The sequence below is a fragment of the Megalobrama amblycephala genome, linkage group LG2 (genome assembly GCF_018812025.1).
Source record: "Megalobrama amblycephala isolate DHTTF-2021 linkage group LG2, ASM1881202v1, whole genome shotgun sequence".
Lineage (NCBI taxonomy): Eukaryota > Metazoa > Chordata > Actinopteri > Cypriniformes > Xenocyprididae > Megalobrama > Megalobrama amblycephala.
Window position 1 is genome coordinate 62,447,076 of NC_063045.1, and position 14,606 is coordinate 62,461,681.

The window sequence follows — 14,606 nt, forward strand, 5'->3', positions numbered from 1 at the left end:
AATGTCCGTTTCAGTGCAGCTTCAAAGAGCTCTACATGATCCCAGACGAGGAATAAGAGTCTCATCTAGAGAAACCATCGGACATTTTCTAAAAAAAAAAAAATATATATATACGTTTTAACCATAAATGCTCATCTTGAACTAGCTCTCTTCTTCTTCTTCTTCTTCTCTATTGGAATTCCGGCAGTGTAGACATTGCTAAGTGTATTACTGCCCTCCACAGGTCAAAGTTTGAACTAATCGTTATATACTTGCACTAGCATATTGAATATGACAATTTAATTCAAACTTTGACCTGTGGAGGGCAGTAATACACTTAGCAGTGTCTACACTGTCGGAATTCCAATAGAGAAGAAGAAGAAGAAGAAGAGAGCTAGTTCAAGATGAGCATTTATGATTAAAACGTATATAATTTAATTATTTTTTTTAAAATGGCCGATGGTTTCTCTAGATGAGACTCTTATTCCTCGTCTGGGATCATGTAGAGCTCTTTGAATCTGCACTGAAACTGTAATTTTGACCTTCAAATAATCCTGGAATGTTTTCCTCAAAAACCTTCATTTCTTTTCGACTGAAGAAAGAAAGACATGAACATCTTGGATGACATGAAGGTGAGTAAATTATCAGGAAATTTTAAATTGAAAGTGAACTAATCCTTTAATGTATCGTACATTATAACGTATACATTCGGTCTTTATACATGATGATATTTTGGGGTCTGAAAGATTGAAAACCTCTGATTTAGATCATGTAAAATAAGATGATTGAAGATGAACTCGGTGTGAGTCTCAGGGAAGTTTGAGTGTGTGTTTATGAGCAGATGTGGCGAACAAACTATGTACTGATGTGTTATTTTGTATGTAAAGTACTGTAGTATTACCATGCTTTTTGGTCATGTACGATGGTATCGTCAAAGAACTTCTTGCTGATTGTTTTACAGACTGTGAGATCCGCTATGCAGCGCCTGGAAGTGCAAATAAAAGCTGATCCCGGATCAGTGTCTCCGCCTCAGTGTGTCTCGCGCCGCGCGTCCAGCTGACCGCAGATCAGCGCGCGGAGGGGGCGGGGCGGGGCGCCGTGACGTCACTGCTGCTGGTGAACTCTGAACACGAGAGTCTGTCGCGCAAAAGCGTGTTGAATTTTCACTCGATCCGGATCAAGACGCGATAAATGAGGCGAAACTCCTCGAGTTTATTCCTCACAAGAGCGGAGAGATGATTAATCTAGCGTTTGTGTGGTAAACAACAGCTGAGCGCTGACTGTCAACAGGTAGTTTGGATAAATCACTAAATTAACTGATTTAATCGATGTTTTTTTACTTAATTATACGATATATTATGTGAGAAATGTCAGAGGTAGAGTGGTGATTTGGTGCGGAATGATTCGGAGCAGTTTTGGTGGTGAAGCTCAAAGTTCATGTTAGTTTGTTCAGGTGAGTTAGCTTTAGCTTCAGCTCAAACCTTCATCTGACATTAAGATTCTGATTAAACTCTAGATTTTACTCTGACTGTACCATGGTAATCTCATGTCCTGCTCCAGTCACGCGATATTCTGTGAAGAACATGTCAGTTTCATGTGATAATCATTTATTATACTGTATAAATCACCGTTTCTTCAAGTTTAACTCTTCAAAGTTAGAGAAATATTCTAATGCTGATAGAAAGATCAATAACAAACCAAGTTTTTATAATATCTGAAGTTTTAACTCTTAAAAAGGTCATTTTTAAGTAAAAAGTTTGATTTTAAAAAATCCTGATCAAAGCAATGATAAAATATGAAATTTATATAAACTGAGTGACACACACACACTGACAATAACACACACACTGACAATAACACACACACTTGCACAATCATACACGCTCGCACGATCACAAACACACACACACATATACTCGCACAAACACATATACTCACACACACACACTCGCTCATACACACACAAACACACACACACACTCACTCGCACAAACACACACACACATATACTCGCACAAACACATATACTCGCACAAACACATATACTCACACACACACACTCGCTCATACACACACAAACACACACACACACTCACTCGCACAAACACACAAACACATATACTCGCACAAACACATATACTCACACACACACACTCGCTCATACACACACAAACACACACACACACTCACTCGCACAAACACACACACACATATACTCGCGCACACACACACACACACACACTCGCTCATACACACACAAACACACACACACACACACACACACACTCACTCGCACAAACACGCACAAACACACACACACATATACTTGCACAAACACTCGCTCATACACACACAAACACACTCACAAACACACACACACACTCACTCGCACAAACACACACACTCACTCGCTCATACACACACAAACACACTCACACTCACTCGCACAAACACGCACTCACAAACACACACACACTCACTCGCACAAACACACACACACATATACTCGCACAAACACACACACTCACTCGCACAAACACACACTCACTTACAACTCGCACACATATACTTGCACAAACACTCGCTCATACACACACACTGACAATAACACACACACTTGCACAATCATACACGCTCGCACGATCACAAACACACACACACACACATATACTCGCACAAACACTCGCACAAACACGCACAAACACACACACACATATACTCGCACAAACACTCGCTCATACACACACACGCACAAACACACACTCGCAAACACACACTCACTCACAAACTCGCATAAACACTCACTCACACACACACACACTCACAAACACACACTTGCTCACTCACTCACTCGCACAAACACACACACACTCACAACCTCGCACACATATACTCGCACAAACACGCACACACACTCACAAACACACACACTCACACAAACACACACTCACTCAAACACACACACACTCACAAACTTGGACAAACGCACACACATGTAAACTCGCACACATATACTCACACAAACACTCGCTCATACACACACACTCACAAACACTCACTCACAAATTCGCACACACACACTCACTTACAACCTCGCACACTCACTCACACACACACACACAAACACACACTTGCTCACTCACTCACTCGCACAAACGCGCACACATATACTCGCACAAACACGCACACACACTCACAAACACACACACTCACACAAACACACACTCACTCAAACACACACACACTCACAAACTTGGACAAACGCACACACATGTAAACTCGCACACATATACTCACACAAACACTCGCACAAACACACACACTCACAAACACTCACTCACAACCTTGCACACTCACTCACACACACACACACAAACACACACTTGCTCACTCACTCACTCGCACAAACGCGCACACATATACTCGCACAAACACTCGCTCATACACACACACACACACACACACACACACACACACACACACACACACACAAACACACACATACACACTCGCACAAACGCACACACTCACAAACACACACACTCACTCAAACACACACTCACTCACAAACTTGGACAAACACACACACACGTAAACTCGCACACATACTCGCACAAACACTCACACACACACTCACACACACACTCACAACCTCGCACACATACTCGCACAAACACTCACACACACACTCACACACACACTCACAACCTCGCACACATACTCGCACAAACACTCACACACACACTCGCAAACACACACTTGCTCACTCACTCACACAAACACACACACACACACACACAAACACACACATGTTGTGATCTCTTGTCATGTGATCCTCAGATGTCACTCTAAATTCACTCATTTCATGTGTTTGTCTCCAGCAGCAGCTGACGGTGTCGTGTGTCAATCACTCTCAAGCCCCGCCCATCATGACGGAGGTCAGCGTGGTGAAGGAGGGTTGGCTCCATAAACGAGGTACGGCAGACACGCGTGTGTATCCTGCGGTGAGTGATGTCATCGTGCTGATGTCACCCGTGTGTGTGTGTGTGTGTGTGACAGGTGAGTACATAAAGACGTGGAGGCCGCGCTACTTCATCCTGAAGAGTGACGGATCCTTCACCGGATACAAGGAGAAACCGGAGCTGACGGATCAGAGCTCGGCGCCGCTCAATAACTTCTCAGTGGAAGGTGGGTGGAGTCTGTGTGTTCTGTGGGTCAGAGGCTGATGTGAGCTTCCGGCTGACCGGGTCACGTGTTTCTCCAGAGTGTCAGCTGATGAAGACGGAGCGTCCGCGGCCGAACACCTTCATGATCCGCTGCCTGCAGTGGACGAGCGTCATCGAGCGCACCTTCCACGTGGAGAGCAGCGAGGAGAGGTGAGTTCAGTCCGCTGCTGTCGGAAGAGCCTCTCCCACTCGTTTCTCCCACGGGATTTAAAAAAATACGGCATGAACCAAAAGCAACCAGAGCGCAACATTACAAACAAAAGTTTGAACTCTTTGAAAATGTTTAAAATATTTATTTTCTGATCAAGTCAAAGTGAGAATTTTAAAGAGATATATTCTTCAAATATTCTGAGTGATATAAACACATTTTTTAAATAATATTTTTGTACATTTTTTAACTATTTTAAGAAGTTTATATTTAATTTATCATTTTCTAATCAATCCAGATGTTAAAGATATATAAAATGTTCTAAAACTGAAATAAACCAAGTTTTTAAAAAAAATATTTAGGTTTTAACTCTTTTAAAAAGGTGTATTTTTAATTTTAAAAAGTTTAATTAAAATGTTTATTTTCCAAAGCAAAGATGTTAAAGAGAGATTAAATATTCTGACACTGATATAAACCACATTTTATTACAAATATTTTGTAAGTTTTTAACTCTTTTAATGAGTTTTATTAATTAAAATGTTTAATTAAAAAATGCTGATCAAGCCGAAGCAACGGTGTTGAATAGATATTAAATATTATGACACTGATATAAACTTTTTTAAAATAAAATTTTACAATTTTTCTTTTTAATTAAAAAAGGGTAATTAAATATTTAATTAAAAAAGAGATATTAAATAAAAACTTATTAACTATTAATTTTTTTTTAATATAGATTTTTTAATTCTTTTTAATTTTTATATATTTTTTTTAAGTTTTAACTCTTAAGTAGAATTTTTTTTTTTGAATGTGTGATTAAAATATATTTAAAAAAATATACATTTATATTTACAAAAAAAACATATATATATATATATATATATATATATATATATATATATATATATATATATATATATATATATATATATATATATATATTAATATTATTATTATTATTATTATTATTATTATTATTATTATTATTATTAATTTTTTATTATTTTTTTTAACCAGCCATATTTCACCCTAAATCATAACAAAATATAAACTATACTTTGGTTAAAGGAAAATGAATTATTTTTTAAGGGTCATTAACGTTTTTTAGCAATGTGACTTTTTTTTCAATACTTAATTTTTTACTATAACTATTTTTTTTTTATCATGACACATATATTAATTGGGGTCAGTAAGATTTTATTTTTTTTATTTAATTTTTTTATATTTTGCAATAACACATGACCAATGTTTTTTTTTTTTAAGTTTATTTTTATTAAAAAGTAATTAATGTTTGTTTTCTGATCAATCTAAAGTTAATGTTAAAGAGAGAATAGGACACTTTGATTCATTCCGATTGATGAATCTGAACACAGTGTTCACATGACGTCACCGGGTCGATGTGAGCGTTTATGCGCCACAAGCTTAGTGACGTATAACAACAGCAGCTCGTTCTGTGCGTCATTACGCCATCTCTGCGTCACTGCACATGAGCAGAACTTTCCAGTTTCAGTTTTCAATCCGATCAGTCCTGCTTTACAGCACAATCTGCCTCATATTTGATGAAGTTTCTCACTGTGAAGCTGCTCTGAAACACTCGACTGATTCTCGTTGACTCTGTAGGGAGGAGTGGATGTGTGCGATCCAGGCGGTGGCCAATGGGCTGCAGGCGCGTGAAGCGGACGAACCAATGGAGTTCAAGTGCGTCAGTGACATCAGCGGTCTGGAGGACATGGAGGTTTCTCTGGCCAAGTCCAGCTCCAGAGTGGTCCGTGTCTCCGCAGCTTACGGTTTATCATGATGACGATGATGATGACGATGATGATGATGATGGTTTGTGCTTTCAGACGATGAACGACTTCGATTACCTGAAGCTGCTGGGTAAAGGCACGTTTGGGAAGGTGATCCTGGTGCGAGAGAAAGCCTCTGGGATGTACTACGCCATGAAGATCCTGCGCAAGGACGTCATCATCGCGAAGGTGAGCGACTGCTGAGAAACACGTGGAGTGGAGTGAGATGCTCAGATCTGACCGTGTGTGTGTGTGTGTGTGTGTGTGTGTGTGTGTGTGTGTGTCAGGATGAAGTGGCTCATACGGTCACCGAGAGTCGAGTGCTGCAGAACACCAGACACCCCTTCCTGACGGTCAGTGTCGCTCACGTGTGTAAATGACTCTGTACGACACACTCTCCCCTAGGGCTGGGTATAAAATATTGATTCCTCGATTTTAATTGATTCTCATTTTTACGAACTGTCATGTTTTGTGTCGCAGACCCTCAAATACGCCTTCCAGACTCACGACCGGCTGTGTTTCGTGATGGAGTACGCTAACGGTGGAGAGGTACGTTAGGTTTGTCTCAGCCTTCGCTGGCGTGTGTGTGTCGTTCTCACGCCGTCTCTCGTCCGTCCGCAGCTGTTCTTCCACCTGTCCCGCGAGCGCGTGTTCTCCGAGGACAGAGCCCGCTTCTACGGCGCTGAGATCGTCTCCGCTCTCGACTACCTGCACTCGCAGAACGTCGTCTACAGGGACCTGAAGGTGCGTTCACGTTCTCATGTTTGTCATGTGTTCAGATCTTCAGCATTGTGTAGAGAGAGAGAGTGAAGGGTTGGCAGATTGAGAAAATGTGTCCTTTGATTTAAACTCTTGACATCTGGCAACCGCAAACATGATGATGATGATGATGATGTTCTGTTCACTCAGCTGGAGAACCTCATGCTGGATAAAGACGGACACATTAAGATCACAGACTTCGGCCTTTGTAAGGAGGGCATCACAGATGAGGCCACCATGAGGACGTTCTGCGGCACCCCAGAATACCTTGCGCCGGAGGTACTGAACGTCTACAGCAGCGCTTCTCGACCTTTATAAATCCTGATTTGTTCCTCACTTGTGATGTAGGATGAAATCTGTGGAATTTAGGATCGAATCTGAAACTATTTTAATTCATTTAATTTCAGTATGGTCTGAAAGTGTGTATCATTAGCTCTTCTCGTGTTTATTTCCTCTTTACGGCGAATGGCTTGTATTCCTGACGTTTTGTAAAGTAAATGTGAATGGGTCAGGTGCTGGAGGACAACGATTACGGCCGCGCGGTGGACTGGTGGGGTCTGGGAGTGGTGATGTACGAGATGATGTGCGGACGGCTGCCCTTCTACAACCAGGACCACGAGCGGCTCTTCGAGCTCATCGTGATGGAGGAGATCCGCTTCCCCAGGAGCCTCTCGCCCGAAGCCAAAGCGCTGCTGACCGGCCTGCTGAGGAAAGACCCCAAACAGAGGTGAGCGACAGTACTGCAGCTCATACTTCATTAGACAAAAACTATGAGGAAAAATGATCGTTGACGACCTTTTTTTCCCATGACTATGACTGACATGATGAAACACGCATCAGTGTGCAGGACTGTTGACGAAAAAACACGAGACTTAAATGTAGTTCAGAAAATAAAAACTTTACCAAAGTCTCTCAAGAAAATAATATTCTAGACAATTTTTAACAAGCTCGGTTGTTTTTCTTAATCTTCTCAATCTGGCAAACCTTCACTCTCTCTCTACTCTGAGAATAAAGCGCTGAAGATCTGGAGTTTATTGGTCTGTACTGAGATCTTCTGCTCAAATGAAAGTGTAATAGAGTCATTCTGCGTTCTTTACGAGACTAAATCTGCCATCAAACCTTCAGTGATGAACTGTAATAAATACAAACATGATCTCGACTGTATTGTTTGCTAAATCAACCTCTGTGTGACAATACGAAGACTTTTTGAATTTGTTTTCATAGTAAAACATTAACGTAATTTAGAATGATTGGAATTACTATGTTTTTGAGAGAGTTTTAGTTTTTGAGAGAAACTTTACCATTTTCCATAATGTAGAGAGTGTTAATTTATATGATAATATAAATCTGGAAACTTATGGAAGCTTGTTTCTGCCACGGGATAAAAAATAAAAAAGGTAATTGTGACTTTTTATCTCACAAGTTTAAATCTCAGAGTTCAGACTTTACAACTCACAATTCTGAAAAAAAAAGTCAGAATTATGTGATATAATGTTGCAATTCTGAAAAATAAAGTCGCAAATCTGAGGAATAAAGTCGCAAATCTGAGAAATAAAGTCAATTCTGAGAAATAGTTGCAATTCTGAGAAATGGTCGCAATTCTGAGAAATAAAGTCGCAAATCTGAGAAATGGTCGCAATTTTGAGGAATAAAGTCGCAATTCTGAGAAATAGTCGCAATTCTGAGAAATAGTCGCAATTCTGAGAAATAGTTGCAATTCTGAGAAATAAAGTTGCAAATCTGAGGAATAAAGTTGCAAATCTGAGGAATAAAGTTGCAAATCTAAGGAATAAAGTTGCAAATCTGAGGAATAAAGTTGCAAATCTGAGGAAAAGTTGCAATTCTGAGAAATAGTCGCAAATCTGAGAAATAAAGTAAATTCTGAGGAATAAAGTCGCAATTCTGAGAAATGGTTGCAATTCTGAGAAATAGTCGCAATTCTGAGAAATAAAGTCGCAAATCTGAGAAATAAAGTAAATTCTGAGGAATAAAGTCGCAATTCTGAGAAATGGTTGCAATTCTGAGAAATAGTTGCAATTCTGAGAAATAAAGTCGCAAATCTGAGAAATAGTCGCAATTCTGAGAAATGGTCGCAATTCTGAGAAATAAAGTTGCAAATCTGAGAAATAAAGTCAATTCTGAGGAATAAAGTCGCAATTCTGACAAATGGTCGCAATTCTGAGAAATAAAGTCGAAAATCTGAGAAATAAAGTCGCAAATCTGAGAAATAGTTGCAATTTTGAGAAATAAAGTCGCAATTCTGAGAAATGGTCGCAATTCTGAGAAATAAAGTTGCAAATCTGAGAAATAAAGTCAATTCTGAGGAATAAAGTCGCAATTCTGAGAAATAGTTGCAATTCTGAGAAATAAAGTTGCAAATCTGAGAAATAAAGTCAATTCTGAGGAATAAAGTCGCAATTCTGACAAATGGTCGCAATTCTGAGAAATAAAGTCGAAAATCTGAGAAATAAAGTCGCAAATCTGAGAAATAGTTGCAATTTTGAGAAATAAAGTCGCAATTCTGAGAAATTGTCGCAATTCTGAGAAATAGTCGCAATTCTGAGAAATAAAGTTGCAAATCTGAGAAATGGTCGCAAATCTGAGAAATGGTTGCAATTCTGAGAAATGGTTGCAATTCTGAGAAATAGTCGCAATTCTGAGAAATAAAGTAAATTCTGAGGAATAAAGTCGCAATTCTGAGAAATGGTTGCAATTCTGAGAAATAGTTGCAATTCTGAGAAATAAAGTCGCAAATCTGAGAAATGGTCGCAATTCTGAGAAATGGTCGCAATTCTGAGAAATGGTCGCAATTCTGAGAAATAAAGTAAATTCTGAGGAATAAAGTCGCAATTCTGAGAAATGGTTGCAATTCTGAGAAATAGTTGCAATTCTGAGAAATAAAGTCGCAAATCTGAGAAATGGTCGCAATTCTGAGAAATGGTCGCAATTCTGAGAAATGGTCGCAATTCTGAGAAATGGTCGCAATTCTGAGAAATAAAGTTGCAAATCTGAGAAATAAAGTCAATTCTGAGGAATAAAGTCGCAATTCTGAGAAATAGTTGCAATTCTGAGAAATAAAGTCGCAAATCTGACAAATGGTCGCAATTCTGAGAAATAGTTGCAATTCTGAGGAATAAAGTCGCAATTCTGACAAATGGTCGCAAATCTGAGAAATAAAGTCGCAAATCTGAGAAATAAAGTCAATTCTGAGGAATAAAGTCGCAATTCTGACAAATGGTCGCAATTCTGAGAAATAAAGTCGCAAATCTGAGAAATAAAGTCGCAAATCTGAGAAATAGTTGCAATTTTGAGAAATAAAGTCGCAATTCTGAGGAATTGTCGCAATTCTGAGGAATTGTCGCAATTCTGAGAAATAAAGTCAATTCTGAGAAATGGTTGCAATTCTGAGAAATAGTTGCAATTCTGAGAAATAAAGTCGCAAATCTGAGAAATAGTCGCAATTCTGAGAAATGGTCGCAATTCTGAGAAATGGTCGCAATTCTGAGGAATAAAGTCGCAATTCTAAAAAAATAGTTGCAATTCTGAGAAATAAAGTCGCAAATCTGAGAAATAAAGTCAATTCTGAGGAATAAAGTCGCAATTCTGACAAATGGTCGCAATTCTGAGAAATAAAGTCGCAAATCTGAGAAATAAAGTCGCAATTCTGAGAAATGGTCGCAATTCTGAGAAATGGTCGCAATTCTGAGAAATAAAGTCGCAAATCTGAGAAATAAAGTCAATTTTGAGAAAAAGTCGCAATTCTGAGAAATGGTCGCAATTCTGAGAAATAGTCGCAATTCTGAGAAATAAAGTCGCAATTCTGAGAAATAGTCGCAAATCTGAGGAATAAAGTCGCAATTCTGAGAAATGGTCGCAATTCTGAGAAATGGTCGCAATTCTGAGAAATGGTCGCAATTCTGAGAAATGGTCGCAATTCTGAGAAATGGTCGCAATTCTGAGAAATAAAGTCAATTCTGAGGAATAAAGACGCAATTCTGAGAAATAGTTGCAATTCTGAGAAATAAAGTCGCAAATCTGAGAAATGGTCGCAATTCTGAGAAATGGTCGCAATTCTGAGAAATGGTCGCAATTCTGAGAAATAGTCGCAATTCTGAGAAATAGTTGCAATTCTGAGAAATAAAGTTGCAAATCTGAGGAATAAAGTTGCAAATCTGAGGAATAAAGTTGCAATTCTGAGAAATAGTCGCAATTCTGAGAAATAGTTGCAATTTTGAGAAATGGTCGCAATTCTGAGAAATGGTCGCAATTCTGAGAAATGGTCGCAATTCTGAGAAATGGTCGCAATTCTGAGAAATAAAGTCGCAAATCTGAGAAATAAAGTAAATTCTGAGGAATAAAGTCGCAATTCTGAGAAATGGTTGCAATTCTGAGAAATAGTCGCAATTCTGAGAAATAGTCGCAATTCTGAGGAATAAAGTCGCAATTCTGAGAAATGGTCGCAATTCTGAGAAATGGTCGCAAATCTGAGAAATAAAGTAAATTCTGAGGAATAAAGTCGCAATTCTGAGAAATAAAGTAAATTCTGAGGAATAAAGTCGCAATTCTGAGAAATGGTTGCAATTCTGAGAAATAGTCGCAAATCTGAGAAATAAAGTCAATTCTGAGGAATAAAGTCGCAAATCTGAGGAATAAAGTCGCAAATCTGAGAAATGGTCGCAATTCTGAGAAATGGTCGCAATTCTGAGAAATGGTCGCAATTCTGAGAAATAGTCGCAATTCTGAGAAATAAAGTCGCAAATCTGAGAAATAAAGTCAATTCTGAGGAATAAAGTCGCAATTCTGAGAAATAGTTGCAATTCTGAGAAATAAAGTCGCAAATCTGAGGAATAAAGTCGCAATTCTGAGAAATGGTCGCAATTCTGAGAAATAGTCGCAATTCTGAGAAATAAAGTCGCAAATCTGAGAAATAAAGTCAATTCTGAGGAATAAAGTCGCAATTCTGAGAAATAGTTGCAATTCTGAGAAATAAAGTCGCAAATCTGAGGAATAAAGTCGCAATTCTGAGAAATGGTCGCAATTCTGAGAAATAGTCGCAATTCTGAGAAATAAAGTCAATTCTGAGGAATAAAGACGCAATTCTGAGAAATAAAGTCGCAAATCTGAGGAATAAAGTCGCAATTCTGAGAAATAGTCGCAATTCTGAGAAATAGTCGCAATTCTGAGAAATAGTCGCAATTCTGAGAAATAAAGTCAATTCTGAGGAATAAAGACGCAATTCTGAGAAATAGTTGCAATTCTGAGAAATGGTCGCAATTCTGAGAAATAGTCGCAATTCTGAGAAATAAAGTCAATTCTGAGGAATAAAGACGCAATTCTGAGAAATAGTTGCAATTCTGAGAAATAAAGTCAATTCTGAGGAATAAAGACGCAATTCTGAGAAATAGTTGCAATTCTGAGAAATAAAGTCAATTCTGAGGAATAAAGACGCAATCTGAGAAATAGTTGCAATTCTGAGAAATGGTCGCAATTCTGAGAAATAGTCGCAATTCTGAGAAATAAAGTCAATTCTGAGGAATAAAGACGCAATTCTGAGAAATAGTTGCAATTCTGAGAAATAAAGTCGCAAATCTGAGGAATAAAGTCGCAATTCTGAGAAATGGTCGCAATTCTGAGAAATAGTCGCAATTCTGAGAAATAAAGTCAATTCTGAGGAATAAAGACGCAATTCTGAGAAATAGTTGCAATTCTGAGAAATAAAGTCGCAAATCTGAGGAATAAAGTCGCAATTCTGAGAAATGGTCGCAATTCTGAGAAATAGTCGCAATTCTGAGAAATAAAGTCAATTCTGAGGAATAAAGACGCAATTCTGAGAAATAGTTGCAATTCTGAGAAATAAAGTCGCAAATCTGAGAAATGGTCGCAATTCTGAGAAATAGTCGCAATTCTGAGAAATAAAGTCAATTCTGAGGAATAAAGTCGCAATTCTGAGAAATAAAGTCGCAAATCTGAGAAATAAAGTCAATTTTGAGAAATAAAGTCACAATTCTGAGAAATAAATTCGCAAATCTGAGCAATGGTCGCAATTCTGAGAAATAGTCGCAATTCTGAGAAATAAAGTCGCAATTTTGAGGAATAAAGTCGCAAATCTGAGAAATAGTCGTAAATCTGAGAAATAGACGCAATTCTGATAAATAAATTCGCAAATCTGAGAAATAGTCGCAATTCTGAGAAATAAAGTCGCAATTCTGAGAAATAAAGTTGGTCATAACTGTGAGAAATAAAGTCAGAATTGCAAAATAAAAAGTTACCTTTTTACCTTTTTTATTTTTTATTTCATGGCAGAAACAAGTTTCCATAGAAACTAGACGAGTAAAATAAATCATTATGCGCACGAGTCAACAGTCTCTTGATTTGTGCTTACAGCTGAAAGTTCAGTAATTTTGAGAAATTTCTCTTTACGTTTCATCAGATGACAACAATCATGATCCGTAACCAAGATCACAAGTTTGAGCAAAACAGTTGTGATTATCAGTTTAACCATTATTAAAGCATTACAGCCCGTTTAATCCCTGACCAAACCTAAAGAAAGCACATGTCTCCAGATGATTTTGCTGTCAGATAATAAGTAACTGTGAAGGCTTGTGATTGGCTGCAGGCTCGGAGGCGGTCCTGATGATGCGAGAGACGTGATGACGCACAAGTTCTTCTGCTGTATCCACTGGGAGGACGTGCTGCAGAAGAAGGTGCTTCAGTCCTGAGTTTGTTCCTGAGGGTGTGACTCAGATTCTCACGCTGACGTCTGCTCTGCTTTCTTCCTGCAGCTGGTGCCGCCCTTCAAACCGCAGGTGACGTCCGAGACGGACACGCGCTACTTTGACGACGAGTTCACGGCACAAAGCATCACTGTTACTCCTCCAGACAAGCGTGAGTTTGTGTCCTGCATTAATCTTCTGATTGCATCATCACGTCTTTGCTGATGAACCTGTCTGTTTCAGTGAGCTGTCGGGACGTGGAGGACGCTGGGCCGTGTGCTCACTTCCCTCAGTTCTCTTACTCCGCCAGCGTACGAGAGTGACGACTATCCCATGATGCATCACGACGGACTCCCATAAGGCATTTCTTCATTGTGAACAGTCACGTGTTTCAGGTGTGCGGATGATCTCACGTCCACCTGCGTATGAATGTATTGATCAGTAACGGAGCTCAGAATGTAAAGCCTGCCATTATGATCTTCTCAGTTTCTCGTATAATCACATGTTGGATGTTGAGGATCATGTGATTATCAGGCAGTTTCACAGAGCAACACTAAGTGTCATTAAAGACTTTCAGACGGTTCTGCAGCTTCTCTGACTCTTCCATGATCAACATCACTGTCTCTTTAGCTTCAGATCTGCTGGATCTTCACTGTGAACACATGATCTGATCGACATATAAAAGACAGACGTGACGATAGCTGAACATCTACACCAGGGTTATTATTGTTCACATTAAAAAAACAAATAAATAAAGTTGCAAATTTGAGAAATAATGTTGCAATTCTAAAAAAAAGTTGCAATTCTGGGAGATAATGTTGCATTTCTATGAAAACAGTCACAATTCTGAGAAATAATGTCGCAATTCTAAAAAAAGTCGCAAATCTGAGAGATAATGTTGCATTTCTATAAAAATAGTCGCAATTCTGAGAAATAATGTCGCAATTCTAAAAAAAGTCGCAAATCTGAGAGATAATGTTGCATTTCTATAAAAATA

At 38.7% G+C, this 14,606-nt stretch overlaps 1 protein-coding gene across 4 annotated transcripts; it reads left to right on the plus strand.

The window, feature by feature from the left end:
* Window positions 1–1,073: 1,073 nt before the first annotated feature.
* akt2l (v-akt murine thymoma viral oncogene homolog 2, like) lies at window positions 1,074–14,192 on the plus strand. 4 transcript variants are annotated; one of them, XM_048181397.1, is made up of 14 exons: window positions 1,074–1,269; window positions 3,861–3,954; window positions 4,039–4,167; window positions 4,244–4,355; window positions 5,971–6,115; window positions 6,195–6,326; window positions 6,425–6,490; window positions 6,618–6,686; window positions 6,759–6,881; window positions 7,047–7,175; window positions 7,409–7,623; window positions 13,513–13,600; window positions 13,679–13,781; window positions 13,853–14,192. In XM_048181397.1, the coding sequence occupies exons 2-14, from the start codon at window positions 3,909–3,911 to the stop codon at window positions 13,930–13,932; spliced, it is 1,437 nt and encodes a 478-aa protein (XP_048037354.1). In that variant the 5' UTR covers window positions 1,074–1,269; window positions 3,861–3,908; the 3' UTR covers window positions 13,933–14,192. The 4 variants fall into 4 exon arrangements, with proteins under 4 accessions (XP_048037354.1, XP_048037353.1, XP_048037355.1 ...); XM_048181396.1 differs by having other exon boundaries at window positions 3,864–3,954; XM_048181398.1 differs by lacking the exon at window positions 1,074–1,269 and adding an exon at window positions 1,292–1,432 and having other exon boundaries at window positions 3,864–3,954.
* Window positions 14,193–14,606: the final 414 nt, after the last annotated feature.